General features: G+C 36.1%; 1 protein-coding gene across 2 annotated transcripts in view; it reads left to right on the plus strand.

Moving 5' to 3' along the window:
• TNKS (tankyrase) overlaps positions 1–20,616 on the plus strand; it is a 187,519-nt gene that overhangs the window by 41,432 nt on the left and 125,471 nt on the right. For both annotated transcript variants that reach the window (XR_002825161.1, XM_004383374.3), the window contains exon 3: positions 13,315–13,410. Coding sequence is in view for 1 of the 2 variants with exons in the window: in XM_004383374.3 (XP_004383431.1) it covers positions 13,315–13,410 (96 nt within the window). In the remaining variant the exon portion in view is untranslated. The remainder of the gene's footprint in view (positions 1–13,314; positions 13,411–20,616) is intronic.

A 20,616-nucleotide genomic window follows, 5' to 3' on the forward strand; every position in this document is an offset into this window, starting at 1 on the left:
ATTAGTATAAAACATTATAAATGATATACTTTACATTATTATTTTCAACTATTGTTCCCGAAATCTGATGTGTGCATTTTATACTTATACATGTCTCAATTTAGACATAAAATTTTTATCAGTAATACTTGATCTGTATTTAGATTTTGTAAAATTACATTTGTAAAATAGATCCACATACCTAGGATGTTCCAAACATATGAAATATTTCCCAATAACTGAATCAAGTATCAGTTTTTTAAATTTAAATTAAAATTAAATACAAGTAAAAGTTCAGGATATCAGCCTTACTAGCCGCATTTCAAAGACTCACTACCCATGTGTCTAGTGGTTACTGTATCGGACAGCGCAGCTCTAGAGCACTGGAGAATTAACCAGTCATCTGATTTTATAGCTGAAGAGACCAGGAACACACAGCCATTACTACAGAACTTATCTCCTGAAACTCAGCTTGGTTTCACATTCGTGATAACAGAATACTTGTTCTTAAATCTCCATTTTAGAAGAGGTTTGTAGAAGTAGGTTACATTAGGCCAGGTGTTACGAGGTTCTCAGATGTTCTTCCAAGGATGTTAATTAAGATGAAAGAAGTAGTGAATGTCATTGCTCATTCAGTGCATAAGACACCATTAAGCATCGAAGAAATGTTAAGCTGATGTTCTCAAGAGAACCTTACTTATCTGTATGAGTATGTGGACAGAGAACAGATCACTCTTTTTGAGTCTCAAATTTTATGTTGTGTATGCAGCCAGTGTTTATCGCCTATGAATGTTAGAATCTGAATGTATAGTTTATTTGGAGGTAGACGCTTATAGAAAAATAGTTCTTACTAATAAAGAGGATTCTAAAAAGAAATCTAAAGAGGAAATAAAATATAAATAAAAATGCAAATTTTGCCAATAAAAATAAACATTAAATTTATGACAGAGTTTTCTTTGATTTGGCCAATAAAACCTTGTGTATTTTGGTTGCAGGATAATGTAGAAAAACTTAGAATGGATGCACTTTACTATTACCATTTATTTAAAAATACTTTAAAAAAATAATTTAATTGATGTCACTTAAATCTATTCCAAGAATAGTAATATGGTGTTTTTACAGCTCCAAAATAATTGCTTTTTGTAAATATACATGGAAACAGAGTTGCAGTTAAATCATTGCTTAACATAACTGTAGAGTAGCCTCACAAATTATTTATCCTTGATATATTTTGTTTACCATTAATCTGTTAACTTACTTGCTTTCTTCTGAATTGTCAGCTCTTTCCTTATAGTAGTTTTCTCCTGTTTATATGTGTATTTTTCTTTTCTGCATCATTAATGAGTTTATCCTGTTTGGACTTCTTAAACCTATAGATTGGTGTCTTTTATTAGTTTTGGGAAAATCTCAGGCATTGTCTCTTCAATTATGTTTTTGTTCCTTCTAAGACTGATTACAACTTGTAATCTTACTCCATTGTTTGTCTATGACTCTGTGAATTTTTAAACCTTTTTCCTCTCCATGCTACATTCTTGGAAATATCTATTGATATTTTCCGGTTAAATAATTTCTCTTTAGCTGTTTCTAATCTGTAGTTAAACTCTTCTCTTGAGCTTTTTAAAAATCAACTTTATTGCATTATACCACAAAATGAGTTTGTGATACATGAAATAAAATGGATCCGTTTTAAGTGTATATTTCAGTGACTTTTGACAAACGTATACACTCATGTAACCACACCACAACAAGCTAATAGAACATTTTCATAACTCCGAGAAGTTCTCAGTTGCTCATTTTCAGTCAATTTTCCCTTCCCTTGTAACATTCCCAGGCAACAATTGATCTGTTTTCTGTCACTATAAATTAGTTGTCTGTTCTAGAAATGTGTCTTTTGGTGTCTGGCTTCTTTTGCTCAGCATAATGTTTCGGAGATTTGATCCCGCGTTATATAGTTGATAGTTTTTGTTTTTCGTTTTTTTTTTTCAATTGCTGAGTAGTATTCTGTTGTATGGATAGGCTACAATTTGATTTGATTTGTGGCTTATCCTTTCATCTGTCAATGAATATTACTACTGTTTTTTACTATTATATGGTTAAATGTTTCACTGCTAACCAAAAGGTCAGCATTTTGAATCCACCAGCCGCTCCTTGGGAACCCTATGCGGCAGTTCTCCTCTGTCCTATAAGGTCACTATGAATTGCAATCCACTTGGCAGCAATGGGTTTGGTTTGGTTTAGTGTATGAAAACATATGAACGTTCATGTAGAAGTTTTTAGTATGGACACATTTTTCCCCTCTTTTGGGTAAATTCCTAAGTACAATTGCTGGGATATCTGGTAGTACTGCCAGACTGATTTCCAAAGTGGTTACACCATTTTACATGCCTACCAGCGGTGTACGAGAGTTTCACTTTGGTATGTTCTCATTAACACTTGTTATTGCCAGTCTTTAATTTGCATTTCTCTGTTGACTAATAATGTTGAGTATCTTTTCATATGCACATTAGTAATTTGTATATCTTCTTTTGTGAAGTGTTGAATCTTCTGCCCATTTTTCAAATTGGGATTGTTTTTATTATTACTTTGTAGGAATTCTTTTTATAGTCTGAATCTGACTTTTTATCATATATGTGTTGCAAATATTTTCTTCTAGTCTATGACTTGTTATTTTGAAGGGCAGAAGGTATTAATTTTGATGAAATACAATTTATCAGTAATTTCTTTTATGGCTTAGGTTCTTTTTATCTTGTCTAAGAAATCTTTGCCTGTCCAAGGTCATGAAGATTTTTCTCCCATGTTTTTTTCCTATAGGTTTTATTGTTTTAGCTATTGTATTTAAGTGTATGGTCTATGGTCTACCTTAAGTTAATTTGTTTGTATAGTGTAAGGTAAATTTCAAGTTTCTGTCTTTTTTTTCCTGTATAGATAACCAGTTGTTCTAGCATGATCTGTTGAAAAGACTCTTTTTCCTCCGTTTAATCACATAGGCTTCTTAGTTGAAAAATCAATTGACCACACATGTGTTTGTCTAGTTCCAACTCTTTTCTGTTCCATTAATCTATGTATCTATTCTTATTCCAATACTACAGTATCTTGATGATTCTAGCGGTAAGTTTTGAAATTACCCAGTACAAGTCCTTTAACTTTTCAGTTCTAGAATTCCCATTTGGTTCTCAGAGTATCTCTGTTCATTTATTAAGCCGGTTTAATTCTTTGAGCATTTTTTCTTTAATTCTTTGAACATATTTTCTTTAATTCCTTGAAATTATTTACAATAGCTGTTTTAAAGTCTTTGTCTGCTAAGTTCAACATCTGGTCCATCTTGGGTATGGTTTCTATTGACTGTTGTGGTTCACATTCTCCTTTTCCTTTATATATCAAGTAATTTTTTTAATTCAATACTGTACATTATAGAGATTCTGGAATGTTATTTTCATTTTTTAAATCTTCCTTAGGATTTTTATTGTTATTTTAGCAGAAAGTTCAGTTGCTGGCAGATCACCGTGAACTTGTGGAGGTTTGGTTTATGCTTTGTTAGTGCAGATCTGTGGAAAGCCCAATGTGTTTTTCAAGTTTCTTTCACTCATTGTTGTTAGGTGCTGTCAACTCATAACGACTCATTCCGACTCATGATAACCCTGTGTGACAGAGTAGATCTGCCCCATAGGGTTTTATTGGCTGTAATCTTTATGGGAATAGATCACCAGGTCTTTCTTCTGTGGAGCTGCTGGGTGGGTTTGAACTGCCAACCTATTGGTTAGCAGCTGAGTTCTTAACCGTTGCGCCAACAAGGCTGCTTTTTCCTCAGCGTGTTGTTGTTGATGTGTGCCATGGAATTGATTCCGACTCACAGCTACTGTATAGTACAGAGTAGAACTGTCCCATAGGGTTTCCTAGGCTGTAACCTTTATGGGAGCAGATCGCCAAGTTTTTCTCCTACAGGGTGGCTGGTGGAGTCGAACCACCGACCTGCTGGTTAGCAACTGAGCATTTAACAACTGCACCACCAGGGCTCCTTCTTTACATAGTGGGACTCAGTCTCCAAGTGGAGATTGTTATCTCTGCAGATCTTGTTGGGGCTTGGTTTTAGTTTTTATTAGGGTATATCTTGTCTACAGCTTATTCTAAGACAGAAGTTTCAAACTTTTTTTTAGCTCTTTGCTGTCTTAAAAATCATTGAGTACTCCAAAGAGCTTTTGTTTATGTGAGTCATATGTACTTTATGAGAAATTAAAATTGAGAACTTTCAAAAGTTATTAACTCATTTAACAAAATAAACTCACTATATGTTAACATAAATAATTTTTATGAAAAGTAACTATATCCCCCCCCAAAAAAATCAGTAAGACAAGTTACATTGTTTTACATTTATGCAAATTTCTTTAGTATCTAGCTTAATCAAAGACAGCTAGATTCTCATCTGTTTCTATGTACAACCTGTTCTGATACCTTCTTTCGGTTGAAATATATGTAGAACATTCAAATTTATTGTTGGAAAAGGAAAGAATATTTAAATAACCTTTTCTAATAATTGTGGATATTTTTCTTTGTTATCACATCCAAACCTGACAAGTAGTAGTTTCTTAATGGTTAATTACAATGTAGAATCTGAAACCATGTTGAATTCTGTAACAACACAATCTTTTGGTCTGTCTTGCGCTTTGAAATGATCTTGTTCCTATGCATGATTTTATAACAACTTCCACTGGCCATTTTCAAAACTACTGGTTCACTGAGTTATGCAGATCTTTCAAAACATTGACACATTTTATTAGATTAAAAAAAAATTATATGTTGTTATCACACTGATGTCAGCAGAGAAGGCTTAAGTATTTGGAAGCTGAAGTTCCTATAGGCAGATAAAAACTTCACAAAATTCTGATTTTTGTTTGAAGCTCAGATTTTATCACTGATGTTTTTTTTAAAACGTCTGCCAAATACCCAAATCTGAATAACCATAGTTTTCTGTCTGTTCTTTTACTAACAGTGGTGCTCCATGAAGTGGCTAGTTCAGTTTGTAACTCCAGTAATCACACAGCCTTCTTCCCTGAGACAGCCATTGTCCTTTGATCTGCAGCAGAAGTGTCCTTTATGTGTACGTTCCAGTTCTTCACACAGAATGTTAAAAACACATGTATCAAAGGGTCAAGATTTAATAAAATTAATAGGTTTTACCACTTCATCAGGGACATTTAATACTTCATCAAAGACCTGGTGATCTGTTCCTATAAAAGATTTTAGCTTCGAAAACCTTACAGGGTAGTTCTCTTATAGGTTTGCCATGAGTTGGAATCGACTGGAGGGCACCCAACAACATTAGCTCTGAAGTGAAGGTGCTTTTTTTTTTCTCTTACTGTGAATTCATAGTGGTGAAGTACGAGTTTGCTGCCACTGCCTTGATTTGTACTAAGTTACCAGTAGTTTTATCTACCACTGCTTCTGTCCCTTGAGTGCAAATGTCAATACAGTGAAACAGGCAAATAATGTCTTCATGTTATTATGAAACCTAGTTTTGATGTTGTGGACTCTTAACTCTTTGCTATAGGGTATGGTGCTTATTCATAACCAAGGCGGCTTTTCTGTTCTCAGTTGTACGCCAGGTGTATTAACGAGGTGTTTTCGTGATCTCTTCACTCTATTGAGGCCAGAATTCTAATTTCTGTCAGCACTACTCTCCCCTCTAACACTTCTTGACCTCTACTAACTCTATTATACTCTTAGCTAATAGCAGCTACTGCCTCATAGCAGCTACTACCTGGTAAGTCTCTTGTCCTGCAGCCCCAGCCTGTTACCACACGGTGCTCCTACATGGACATCTGGGACCTACTCTCTCCAGTGTCTTCCTCTCCAGTTTCCCACCTTGCAGATTCCAACCAGTTCTTCTGAATTCTCACAGGACTGCCATGTTCTGCTCTGGCTGCAGTTGCGTACACATGGTTGGCAGGTAGTCTTAGGTAGAGAGTTGGGTGATAACAGTAGCCATCTCGTGACTTTGTCTTCTTTCAAGAATCACAGTCTAGCACTGTTGTTGACCACTGACTGCAACCAGTTGCTTCATGTATTTTGTCCACAAATTTATAATTGTTTACATCAGGGAGGGAGGGCCAGTGCGGTACAAGTTACTCCCTCCTGGCTGGAAATCGAAGTCTCCATTTTTAATTTTAGTTATTGTACTTTTATTTCTAGAGGTTCTGTTTGGTTCTTTTACAATTTTGCCTTATCCCTTTTTATAGTTTGGAGAGATCTAGCTTGTCTTTTATTAAACATAACAAACAGTTCTTTTTATAATCTGATAATTCTGATATCTGAAGTTTTTATGGGCCTGTTTTTCTGTTACCTGTTTCTGCTATTTCTTGCTTCTGCATTTTTGTTTACTCGTGTACCTGGTTATCTTGGCTATGTACTGAACTTCTATTATGTATTTACTTAAAGAAATAATTTCAGGACTCAGATGATGGTACCTTTCTCTGGAGAGAATGGGCATATAGTACCTCTGCCAGATTCCTTGATGTTACTGCCAATCTGGAGCCACCTTAAACCAAATTCCAGGCTTGAGATAGCCTGGACACTCGAAGTTTTCAACCAGAGCTATAATTCTCTACTCGGACTAGGTGTCTTCTACTTTATCATCATCCTGAGCTTATAGCCCTTATTGTATGGGGAGGGTTTTTGTAGAATCCTCGTGTTTGGGGGACTCTGGGCTTTGATTGCTATTCCCTTTGCCCCACAAGTCATTGAAAGAACATTTTATCTTTTTCTGGATCAATAATTGCCTTCAGAATGAAAGCACCTTCCATACATGTTTATGTTTCTAGATTCCTTTTGCCCTTCAGTTTTGGACTATCTCATAAGCTCTTAAGGAGCCCTCTTGGCACAGTAGTTATGACTGGGCTGCTAACCGAAAGGTCAGTGGTTCGAACCCATCAATTGCTCTGCATGAGACAAGACCTGGCGATCTGCTTCTATTAAGATTTTAGCCTAGAAAACCCTATGGGTTAGTTCTGCTCTGTCATATAGGGTCACCATGAGTCAGAGTCGACTAAATGGCACCCAACAACAACAACATTAGCTTTAGGTGATTTTAAACAGTTTTGTTTCTTATTTTCTTTTAAATCTAGTTCTGATTATTGTTTATAACCTAAGGATTGGTCCAAATAACCTACTCTGCCTTTACTGAAAACAGAAAATTGTGTCATTTCTATTCAAATTCATTAAGCCATATCATCAATAAAACAGCACTGGTTCCTTAAATTTTCATGTTTACTATTAGTGGTAAATCAATTTTTGATCATTTAAAAAAAATAAAATACGTTAGCTACACTACTTTTCTGCCATAATAAGTAAAGTGTATCTCGATGAAAATATAAATGACTTTTCAAAAAATATGTATAGTACAGGAATATGTCCTGTATTGGTATAACATCATACCATTATGCAGTATTATATCTTTATAATACAGTACATACCTCTGTAGAAGGAGTTATCTGAATGTATATTAACCCTAGAATATATCACATATTTCACCTTTAAAAAATAGTTTGTCTCCTTGAACTCGTGTTTTGGTGAAGAGTCCTATATGCTGAAGATTGTAGCTAGTTAAAATTTGGTCCTTTGATGTTTTTCTATAAAATTAAAAAATTGTTTGCTAAAACAATCAAATGATTTTTGTCCTTTGTGTGATTCAACTTTTGAAATTCAGTTAATCCAATAAATGGGTATCTCTGTATTCCTAAAAAGTAAGACGCATATAAAGTACTTGGAAAATGTTTTAACATAAATATAACCTCTTTTAAAATAATTTGAGTGTCGGTTCATTGTGATAAACCATTTTAGACTTTTAATGTAGGTCTAGAATTCACATTACAAACTAAAAGAATTTACAGTATTTTAATAGGGTCATTTTTACCTTTTAAAGTGAAAACTACTAAAACACAGTTTGATAATTTACTCTAAAATGTTTGCTACATTTTTAACTTGGGTCTATATGAAAATTCGCTTATTTCTGTTTCTTCTGTCCTTTTAAATCAGTTAATAATGCCTGAACACCTGCTCCTCACTTATCAACTATCTCGTTATCTGACATTTCACATTTATGACAATAGTAAAATATCTACTATCTATTTTGTGCATTAATGACGTTTGTCTGGTAATAATGAACGTTGAGGTAGGAGGTGAGAGTAATGCTGGCTGTGATGGTTAAGGTTATGTGTCAGCTTAGCTGGGCCGTGATTCTCGGTGGTTTGGCTGTTATGTAATGATGTAATTTGGCAGTTATATAAGGATGTAATCATCCTCCATTTTTTCATAACATCGATTTTGCATTAACGACCTGGTCTTTGGAACCTGACCATGTTGATAAGTGAGGAACGAGTGTAGTTAAATACAATTTATCAAAATTGTAATTTGTGTTTTTCTAGGAATTTAACGGGATGAGGCTTTTGCTTAAATGGAGAAATATTTGTTTTTATTTGCAAGAATTAAAATGATGCAAATGCTTGAATTTAATACTTTCGAGAAGCAAAATGAAGCAATTTTTGTTTCTTTTTTATTGGTCACAGGCTAACAGCATGCTTTCTGAACCAGGCTCACTGAAGCTGAAAGCTTGCACCAGTAATTGTAAAATCACATTTGTCCTTTTTGCCATAAGCTCTTTTGGAGATGTTTTGAATACTGTGATTCTCCCTGGGTGGTGCAAATAGTTAATGCACACAGCTGCTAACTGAAAAGTTGGAAGTTTGAGTCCACCAGAGGTGCCTCGGAAGAAAGGCCTGGCTGTCTATGTCTGAAAAATCAGCCACTGAAAATCCTATGGAGCACAGTTCTACTTGGACACACATGGAGTTGCCATGAGTTGGAACTGACTTGATGGCAACTGGTTGGACCTTAGTTTTGACTGTTTGTTGGTATGTCAGCTGCTGTATTTTCACCATCCCTCTTACCTTAAAAGGAGGTAAATGGATTTGATACACACTAGTAGAACAACTGGAAACAGCCCGTGTTTGGGATTTGAGATTTGATAGCACCCCAGCTGGTTAAAGATAGTGCAGGGCAGCAGCAGTCTTGAGTTTATGTGCTGAATGTTACTCGATTTTAGTTTCCTTGTTTTTGTTTTAAACCTTAATTGGTAATTTGTATATTGTGTGTATATTTTGGGAACTCTGCTTTGGATATTTGTGCTACTTTAAAAAAAAAAAATCTGTGTGCTGTCAATATACATTCATTTTACAAGATAAATTTGTAATTTTATTATTTATTAGCATTCACGTTTTATTATTCCCTCTGCTGTCTCAGCCAGAAGCCCTGGTAACACAGTGGTTAAAGCACTTAGCTACTGAGCGAAAGGTTGGCAGTTTGACTCACCAGCTGCTCAGCAGGAGAAAGATGTGGCAGTCTGCTTCCGTAAAGATTTACAGCCTTGGAAACCCTCTGGGTCAGTTCTGCTCTGTCTTGTAGGGTTGCTGTGAGTCAGAATCAACTCGGTGGCAGTGGGTTTGGTTTTGGTATTGATGTCTCAGAACTATAAAAACAAAATCTAAAGAACCAGCATTGAGAATTGAAGTGCTGCCACTTCAGGCATGGTCTAGCCTTCATGAAAGTGGCTATTGTTACCTTGGTCTCGTGCATGTAGGAGAATAGTCACACATAAATACCCTACAGAGAACAGTGTGACACAGAAATCTGAAGGTACTTTAGAATGAAGTTTAATTGGAGGAATTGCTTGGAAAGTAGTTTGAAACTTTTTGTAAGTACTCTACAGCTTTCACTGAGCATGTTCTCAAGTTTTAGGTTTGTTTTCTTTGTTAAAAATTTTAGGATAAATGGAAACCTTTTTTCTTCTTTTTCCATTTTGATTTGGAGGGTTGGGGTGAGGAAAAGGTTCTACTGAAGGAAGATTTTTTTTTTTCTCTTTTCCCTAAAGATTTTAGATTTTAATGCTTCAAATCTTTGGCTGTAACTCTTAAGAGCATTATCAGGGACTTGAGGCCCACCCTAGAGATTGTCTTTCTAGTCCAGACTTTATAGATATGGGGATCGAAGCCCGGAAAATTTATGTGTGCTGTAGCTCAATGCTTCTCAAGCTATCTGTGGTAGAGAACCAGTTCTTTTTCCCCCAATGACTGACAGACCAATAATTTTGTAAACTATAATAAAAATGAAGTACTGGGAAAAGTAATTTTAGAAAGACATACACAGTTGTGAATGCCTACTCTCAATTTTTTTGTTTATCTCGGTGTAGATGGATTACAAACAGTTCTTGAACCAGACCAGTCCATGGACCACACTTTGTATCATACTGCCCAAGGTCAACACAAAAAAACCTGTTGCCATTGAGTCGATTCCAGCGCATAGCGACCCTATAGGACAGAATAACCTGCCCCATAGGGTTTCCAAGGAGCGGCTGGTGGATTTGAACTGCCGACCATTTGGTTAGCAGCCAAGCTCTTAACCACTGTGCCACCAGGGCTCCTGCCCAAGGTCAGGGGTTGGCAAACTATGGCTAGTGGGCTACGTCCATCCTACCACCTATTTTGTATCGCTTGCAAGCTAAGAATTATTTTTACATTTTTAAATGGTAAAAAAAATGAAAAGAATAATATTTTATGACACATGAAAATTAAATGAAATTCACATTTCAGCATCCCACAGTTAAATTGTTATTGGGAGCAGCCTTACTGATTTATGTATTGTCTATGGCTGCTTCTGCCCTGTAATGGTCAGGCAGAGGCAGGGATGAGCAACTGAGACAGACACCATATGACCCACGGAGCCTAAAATACTGACTGTCTGGCCCTTTACAGAAGAAGTTTGCTGACCCCTGCCCCAGGGCATGGCATGGAATTAGTAGTTAGTGGTATAGTTGAGAGTACAGACAGGGTCTGCATTTTAATGTGTGCTTTTGAATTATCATTGGCTGACATGTGTTGACAAACTTTGGGCTCAGCACCTTTGCAGACCTATTTATGTTCTCATTTAATCCTCGCACCAATCCCCTAACTTTTTATAAAAGTTAGATACCTTTAGACCCCTGCTGGGCTAATTAGATAGCTTTACTTCTCCCTTTTAAAAACTGAGTTTTGTTTTTTTAACCCCGTATCTGGTGAATTAAAAATGATTAAATATTTTTTCAAGGAATCCCTGGGTGGTGTAAATGGTTAATGCTCTCAGCTGCCAACTAAAAGGTTGGAGGTTCGAGTCTGCCTACAGGTGCCTTGGAAGAAAGATCTGGCAACCTACTTCCAGAAAATTAGCCATTGAAAACCCTTTGGATCACACTTCTACTCTGACACACATGGGGTCTCCGTGAGTCGAAGTTGAGTCGCCAGCAACTGGTTAAAACAAAAAAAAACCACAACTAAACTTTAAGATAATGGCAGATTCCTATCACAAAATAGGAAAGATATAAGAGGTAAAGTACTGATTACAATAAAAAAAGATTAGAGCTTTAAGTGACTTTTGGAGGTGCAGTAAGGCTTTCAGTATTTTGTCTCTACCACTCATTAAGCTGCAAAATGAAAGCACTCATATTATTGTCAAGCTCTGTTAAATGAACATATTCATTTATTTCTTGTTTAAAAGAGGTTTTAAAGTTCTTAAAGTATGCGGTAAAGAACTCAGCTTTTCATGGTAGCTGTTATTTCTTTGTTTCCTACCCTTTGCATGTCACCATTCAGCAACTAAAGCTGATAGTTATCAACTTTACATTTGATACAAACTAAATCTGCACATTGGCATTTTTTTTTTTCTTCTGGAATTAAAGTGTCACTGTAATTGCTCCAGTCATCATGATGAAAGAGTAACTACAGTTTTACATTGTGGTACTTCTATTTTATTCTACTTACTCCTGAGTCAGTTTATAAACATCGGGGAAATAATTGTACTCATTGTTTACATTCTAGAATGCAATAATATAGAAAGTTGTTGCAAGATCCCACTGCATCTTCTCAAACCATGGTTAGTTTTTATTGTATCCCAAGTCTGAAACTACACAAGATCTAATGCAAGAGATGCAGATGCACACCATCCTAGCAGCTGTGTCCTAATTCTGTGTGGCTGTTTATTCCTTTGTGCATTATAACAAAGCCATTGATTGATGTCTGATGCATTAAAAGAAGAGGAAGAGCTTTATAAACAGCAGGGCTTATTACTTAATAATATATGAGGATTGCCTTCCACATGTTTCAGAGAATATATATATACTTTATCATGGAACTGTTAATGAAAATTTGGGGATCATCAACAGTAGTTGCCCAGGTGTTTTTAGACACTGTATAACCTGTGTTTAACCACTCATTATTTGAATTTAATATTTCTATTTTGTTTGAAATGTATACTAACTTATAATGGTAAATAGCAACATGTGTTCTCGTCAGGAATGGGCAAAATCTTACCTATTTAAACTGTTAGAATTACTTGTAATTGAAGTGTGCTTATTTGAACTAGTTTTTAATATATTTATTAGTCAAATCATTGGTTGGATAGTATTACAGCACCCTCCCCCACCCCACCCCCATACACGCACTCACACATCAGAGGTGACTGAGAAATGTTTTGGATTAATAAAATATATCTTGGTTTTACTTAAGCAGTGATTCTCTCGTTTGTAGGAGCCTCCATATCTAAGAATTAACTCTCTGTAGTACTTCCTATGCAATATAGCATATTCTACACTCATTTCTTAGCATATGTTATAGTGATTTTCTGTTTCTAAAAATTTCCAGTGGAAAGAATATTGTAGAAGGCAGTTCGTTTTTTGCAGCTAGCCCGCAGGGGATCAGAGTTGCATACCATATCTATGTCTGTGAAACTTCTTGGAAGCAAGTCAGTGTGTTATAGTGAGATTCGTATGTAAGCTGTGAGCCGTGAAAAGGCTTGCACGATTATGACAGCTATTCTGAGGACAGGGAGCGTTTGGAAATTCGGCAATAAAGCAGCAGCAGCAACAAGCAGCACCAGTGGTAGTAAAGACAGGGCAGCTTCACACTTCGCGTATTTCACAGTGAGAGTCAGTGAGCACGCAGCTTCCCATCCTGCCATCTGAGGAGGGAAACCAAAACCGTGTATTGCAAGATCTTCCTAGTTTCATGTTTATGATGTTAAGTCCTGTGATAATACTGTACCAGAAGTTGCCAACTGCGCTTCACTCTAGAGAGGATCCTTTGCTGCAGTCCTTTTTTTTTTTTTTTTTTGCCTATCTTTTTCTTTCTTCTTTTTTTTTTTGAAAGAGAAAAAATTGTGCAATGTATGTTTATGCCTACACCATGCCGAGGCAACACTTCGCAGTAAATCATCTGTGCATCCCTGAGGTCAGATACTGTTTCTGCTTTCCCTGCACAGTGCTGCTGCAGCACGGAGCGGATCCAAACATTCGGAACACTGATGGGAAGTCAGCCCTAGACTTGGCAGATCCTTCAGCAAAAGCTGTCCTTACAGGTAAGAAGACAGAGGGCTACCGAATCATGGTATTTACGGAGCTACTCGTTTGATGTTGTAAAATCTTTATGTACTGAATTTTTTTTCCCACTGATTAAGCTAAACAAATATATATGCCATCATCTACTGCTTCGTTATTGATTTGCTCTATTAACTGTCTTATTACTAGCTTTGCTGTCAGAAGTATGGATTACTTATTCTACTGAGAATTTCTGAGAAGTATAGCATTAAATGACAACATACATTATTCACTCATACTTTAGTCTTTTTTTTACGGTTTATGTCATAATTTTCCTGAACCTCATCCTCTCCGTTGATTCTTTCCAAGACCTTCACTGTTGAGCAAGCAAGGGCATTTGTATTGCTGTAAAAGTCGTTTTGATCGGAAGGACAACCTGCTGCCTTATTACGTGGATCAATAGTTAAATAAAATATGTTACTGCTCTTCCCTTGACACCCATTTGTATTTTTATCATATGTTTTCACTTGTTTATCATGATAGCTAAGTAATTTTCAGCTGAGGCAATATATAGCTTTTTTACCTCAGATGACACAAATTTTTGACTTAAGTATTAATTTTATTAAGGTAAATGTGAAGAGCCAGCAAAGAGGAAATGTTAGAATACAAAAGATCTCTCATAACAATATAGAAAATAATGCTGTAAGTGATACGACATTGAGCAACTGTTTTCATTGGTCTTCATCCTCAAAATGCTGCATTGGATCTATTTTTGTTTTTATTCTTAGCAACTAAGTTCTGCTCCCTTTGCCCTCTTTTTCTTAACTGACCTTTGCAGTTTGGAGCCTGTTTGTCACTGCAGTGCTAGCAGTATTATTTCAGATTGTGTGGAAGTAAATGACTTTTAACTACCTTTTAAGTTTGCCCATGCTAGAAGAAAATAAATCTTTTGTTCACTTTTAAATTCAGAGTCCATGCTATGCATTTCTAACAGATTCTGAGGTGAATGGACTATGTTTATGTACAGAAAGCTTTGAAAAATATATGCAGGTTTGTTTAATTACTCTGCATGGAAAAACAACTTCCCACTGTGCCGAAATTAATACAATCTCTGCTAAATCAGAGCAATATGATTTTTGTCAATTAATAAAAGGTTAGGTGATTCAGTTGCTGAATCAAGATACCATGCATTAGAGGAATAAAGCTATTTTAATCCAGTGTAGATAAGGAGAAATTTAAATATAAACGTACAATTTTAAAGAATGAAATTAAAATATATAGCCTCAGGCCTTCTTAAAGCCTTTCAGTCTCTTTTTCTAACAAAGCCCCGGGCAACAATCACAGCTTTAGAGTGGTCTCTGACCAAAGAGAAATATAGTCATAGAGGTATATATAAATGCTGACCAAGACTTGTCTCTACAGCTTAGTGTTCTCCCTCTAACCTTTTCTTCTCTTGTTAGATTAATTTAGTTCAATACTGTTTTGAGATCCACGTTCACTTTTTTAAAAGGCAAAGTTTAAATATACATTACTAACAATGAGAAGCTGTCTCCTAATTGGTAAGGAATTTTAGAGGAGACTATAGGCTGTTGGTAGTTTGAGAAAGAGCTGTGGCAGTGGTAACTCACAAAGACTGAAGATTCCTGGAGAACAGCTGCCATAGCTTTTAAACTTCATTCGAAGAGCACCGGGCATTTCACTTTTCTTAGATAGGAAGAGATTAAACTCTTCTTGGTCATAATACTGATTTCATTAGTTGTTCTTTTTAAGAATATCGACTTCTTTGAACATGATACGCAACTTTTCTGATTTAAAAGAAAAGCAAATTTTAATAATAGTTAATTTTGTTGAAAATATAAACTAGTGGTAGTTACACATTTCTGTTAAAGAATGCAGTGAAATAACAGTTAAGTGAAATATATTCCAGAATGTTTTTTCTGCCCATGCAGGTTTTGTACTACACAGGTGTTTCCAGTGGAATTATGGTGGAAGTATTATTTCCAAAGCTAAAGTAAAAAGAGTAAGCATTGATAAAAAGGGTATCTTTTGGAAGGAATGCCTTAATTTAGAATTAGGAGAGGTTCTTCTGGCTGATGTGTCATTCTTTATTTTTATGCCAGATGCAGTTGTGCCACTGCTTTCACTTGAGAGTGAAGTTTCTGTTCTTCATTTTTTCTCTGTGGTAATTTATTTGCTGAAAATCACTTCTCAATACCCACTTTTATGTTACTGCTTTTTCATGCATTAGGCCAGACTGTGTACAGGTGATTTGTATCTTCCTTAAAGGAAGCTGGCAAAGTGAAAATCACATTTTGCAGAACATTAAAAAATATGTGAATGGCTAATACTGTTTTATACAGAAATAATGCCTGGATCTTTACAAAGCTATACAAAGCAACAGTATACCCTTAGTTTTACAGTTAAGGGACTCAGAATATAGCTATTTGCTTTGGATGGTGACCTTAGATATTTAAAAAAGAATAAACCAAAAAACCTAAACCCATTGCTGTCAAGTTAATTCCAACTCACAGCGACCCTATAGAACAGAGTAGAACTGCCCCATAGGGTTTCCAAGGAGTGGCTGGTGGATTCGAACTGTCGACCTTTTGGTTAGCAGTCAGTCTTAACCACTGTGCCACCGGGGCTCCATTTAAAAGAGAATACTTAATTGGAATTGTGTAAGTGAATGATATGGTTAAAAGAAATCATGAGTTTAGTTTAGTTTTGTTTTTTTAATGACTTTGAAGTTCTGAGTAGTCAACTGAAGAACTTGGAGGTGTTGTTTTATTTCCTCCCTTCTTTGGAGGAAATGAGGTCATTAAAAATCTATAACAGTCTATGTATATTTTATTGAGGAGCAGATTTTGGCGTGTTCTGATTTTTTGTTTTTAATAGCATTTTTTGGCAGTTTTTTCTGATGATAAACGGAATGCATTCATTGTGGGAATTAAGGAAAATAGGAAAAGCATGAAAAAGAAAAAAAATCTTAATTCTACCGTCTGGAGATAACCTTTTGGTATACCTTATTTATAGCCTTTTTTCTGTGAGCAACACACCCCACACTCTTCTTTCTCTTTAATGTAATCAGGCTTATACTATATGTGCTGTAAGCAATCTTTTAAAAATATTATTATTAATGTGAACATTCCCAGAAGGCACTAAGTATTCTTCTGCAACATGAGTTTCTAATGACGTCATAGTATGTCCTTCTGTCTTAGTTTTTTGAGCTAATCTTCTAGTGTTTAACATTTAAGTAATAGGTATTTTCAACCTTTATTCTTCCTTGTGAATTTAGAGTCTTTATCAATCCCTTTAAAATTCCACATCTTTACACTGTTCAGTCTTAACATCCAGACATATGGTATATCTCTGCATTCTTGACTTTGAAGTATGTGAGTGCTTGGAGAATAAGGCACTTCGCTTTTAAGAGGCTCCAGTGCCTGTGGTGGTATCATGGGAGAGCCACATTTAAGTTAAAGGTGGTTGACAAAGGGAATGTTCATTGGAGAGGGTGAGGTTGTAGAGGTGTTTGTTAATCATGAAAAGGAGATTCTGTGAGGAAGACTGGAAAGGAGAGAAGGTAGCAGTGGGAGAGTGAGTCAGAAAACAAGGCAGGTGACAGCAGATTGAGGTTAGGAGTTTGGGAAAGGATGGTTGACCAGAGGAACATTTAACATTGACAGGACCAAGGATGATGGCGATGTAAAGTGGGTGGATTTAGAGGGCTACTAGTTTGCCGAGATAATTGGTCCCAGTAGTTTCTTAGTAGATTTAGGGGTAGGAGGGTGGGTGTGACTGTTAAGGTTGTGTGTCGACTTGCCTGGGTCATGATTCTCAGTGGTTTGGCAGTTATGTAATGATGTAATCACTTTCATAATGAGATCTGATATAAAGTGATCACCTTCCTGATGGAATCTACTGTGAGCAGCCAATCAGTTGAAAGGGAATTTCCTTGTGGATGTGGCCTGCGTCTGATATATGTGGACTTTCTGGCAAAGCTTGTTGGCTTTTGCTCTGCTCTGGATCCTGCATTCAGCTCATCAGCATCTGACCTCAAGTTCTTGGGACTCGAGCTAGCAGCTTACCTGCAGATCTTGGGATTCGTTGGCCTCTGCAGCCTGTGAGTCAAAGACCTGTTGTCTGACCTGCCCATCTTGGATCTGCCAGCCCCTGCAGCTACGTGAGTCAGGAGAAGCCTCCAGCCTGACCCATGGACTTGTGACTTTCCAGCCTCTACAACCTCATGAGCCATTTCCCTAATATTCCTCTTTATTTATATATTTATATGCTTCACTGGTTTTGCTTCTCTAGAGAACCCAGACGAAGACTGTGGGTCTCTCTGTCTCCACTTTTCCTCACTCCATTGTCCTCATTGTAGCTGGAGTGATCTTTCTAAAGCATCAATCACATCATGACACCCATGATCAGAAAATTCTTTAATATATTCTCATTACACCCTGGATAAAATCCAAACCCTTTAACCATGGCCTGTCATGATGAACCCCTGGCTTACATTATCTCTGATCTCATCTTCTTCTATATTCTCCTTTGATCTCTTTGCTTCAGCTACAGCTGGATGCTTGCTGTTCATCAGGCAGATGAAGCCGTTTTTTGTGTCTGGGCTAATACATGCTGTTTACTGAAACTGGAACACTGCTCCTAGAACTTCGCATGGTTCATCAGCCTAATCTCTGCTTAAATGTCTAGTCTTCAGAGAGGTCTTCTTATCCCCCGATGCCATTACCCTACTTGACTTTTTCGTGGATTTACTGATACCTGAAATTGCATTACTTTTATTTGTTTATTTGACCCAATAGAATGAAAGTTTCACAGGGGTTTGGACTTTTGTCTGTCCTTGCTCATTACTTTGTCTTCAGGACTTAGTAGAGTGCCTGGTACATAAAATGATTAAATAAGCAAATACATCTAAGATCTGATTCCTGGTAGCTGAGGGCAGCATGTTTTCCAGGTCCTACAAATACCATTAATCATTTGGCCTCTCGAGCCATATTATAGTAGTCTTACTAACTTTTCTACTTCCTAAAAATTGTCTTGAGTTTCTTATACTCATTTGCACCCCTTAAAACATAAGTGCATTTCAAAAATTACTCTGGTATGATGGGTGAGGTATGTACTGAGCCTTTATCAACAGGTTTCTTGGATAGCTGCTTTAATTGATTTTGGAAAGATCAAACTACCTGTAGCTGCCACATCAGACTTCCAGATGTCAAACCAGGGCATAATTTTTATTCTTTTCTTTTGTCATTGCTCTGTTAATGCATGGTTTTTCACACTAGCTACACAACATTGTGGCATGTTGCATGTCACGTAGAATACATTTTTACTGGTTTATATTACTGAAGACAGATTTTTCATGCTCTTAATTTGCACTTTAGGAATTATTTATATCAGTTATCAGGAAGCCTAATAGTGTACCATGAATCCTGGAAAATAAACCATAAGAGGAAGTAAACTTCATCTTACTTTTGGAGCCCTGGTGGCACAATGGTTAAGCGTTTGGCTGCTAACCAGAAGGTCGGCAGTTCGAATCCACCAGCCACTCCTTGGAAACGGTGTGGGGCAGTTCTGCTCTGTCCTGTAGGGTGGTTATGAGTCAGAATAGACTCGATGGCAACAGGTTTTGTTTTGTTTTTGGTCTTACCTTTAAAGAAATGCTGTATGTTTGCCCATCTTAGTTTTATTAGGGAAAAAATTATGTTAAGACGAATTCCTGATTTTGAAAAACTTCCTTATAGCAAAAGAAGTTAAATTTTTTTTTATGTTAAAATAAAACAGTATAAATATTCATTTTAAAGATATGTGGAAAATGTTAATCCCTTAACTAATTTTAAAGAAAATTTTATTAGTAATTTGATCCATTCATTTTATAATTTTGGACGTAAGTAGGAAAGTTTAAGGGTTTGTTATTAAAAGTGGTTGAAACACTCTTTTTGAAACCTTAAAAACATGAAAATAGTTTATGAGAGGACTGTGAAACTAGTACCTTTTTAAAAGACCGTATATGACGTAGGGCACGCTGATTTACGTTTGGAAGTGTTGTTTGCACCTTATACAAACTATATTCTCTGAATCTAGTTCATTTCATCTTTTTACCACATATCTGATTTTAGTAGTTTTTATTGAACTGTTTTTCAGATTACTTGCAGCAAGCTAATAACAAAAAATAAACTTTCCTCTAGAAGTTAGATGACTTACTACAAAATACAACGACGGTAGTGATAATATTAACTGACACCACCTGAGTGCTCCTATGAGCTGGGCACGTGCTATTGGCATTGAATCCTCCCAGCAACACTAGGTATATATTGTCCCTGTACTCATTTTCACGGATGGAGAGATTAAGTTACTTTTGCAAGTTCACACAGCCATTAAAGGGAATTGTTGGAATTTGAACTCAAGCTTTTTGACTCCAGAATCACTGTGTTTGTATATGCAAACTCAGATATTTTACCCACTCATTCATTTGGAAGGATGTAGTATACAACATGTTTGAAAAATTGGACTGGCCTGTAAACTCAGGTTTAAATCCAATCTGTAAATATAATTTTTCACTTTCTTAAAGATTTTTCCTTTCAAAAGAAGAAAATTTGATTGATTACTATTATCTGCAAGATTCATCATTGTATTATTACATTAAAATGAATTAGATAATAAATTGATTTTTCCAACTTTATAAATTCTTACGAAATCTTTGCTCTCTAGTCAGTTGGCTGGATTGACATTCTTTTAATACCTTAAAAAACAGACAGTATTGATAATCCATAAGGAAAGATGTAGTATACAAACTGAGCTGTTCCTAGGTAAGAGGCAGCTCAAATAATGTAAACAGGCCTTACTTGAACTACAGGCTTACGTGCAGATGTGCACAAGCGTACACATACACACGCGTATGGAGTGGGAAGGAATAAAAATCGTCTTTTTGTTTAGATAACCCCAGTACTCTAGTACTTCAAGGTCTTTCCCTTTAACCTTTTTTGTATAATGTAAGCCAGTAGGCTTACATCTTTAAAGCCAGCGTGATCTTTCAACTCATCAAATATGACATACTTGTGAGACATAATAACTTGCTAGTGTATACCCCAGGAGAAACTGTCATTTTCCCTAGTGAACTGTAGCAACTGTGTGGCATTTTCTTTGGAATTTGGATTAGAGGTCCAACTACCATCAAATTGCTGTTGTTTTAAATGGTTCCTTTAAGATTTCTTAAAATAATTGCTACTAACAAT

This window comes from Trichechus manatus, unplaced genomic scaffold, assembly GCF_000243295.1.
Source record: "Trichechus manatus latirostris isolate Lorelei unplaced genomic scaffold, TriManLat1.0 scaffold00109, whole genome shotgun sequence".
Classification (NCBI taxonomy): Eukaryota; Metazoa; Chordata; class Mammalia; order Sirenia; family Trichechidae; genus Trichechus; species Trichechus manatus.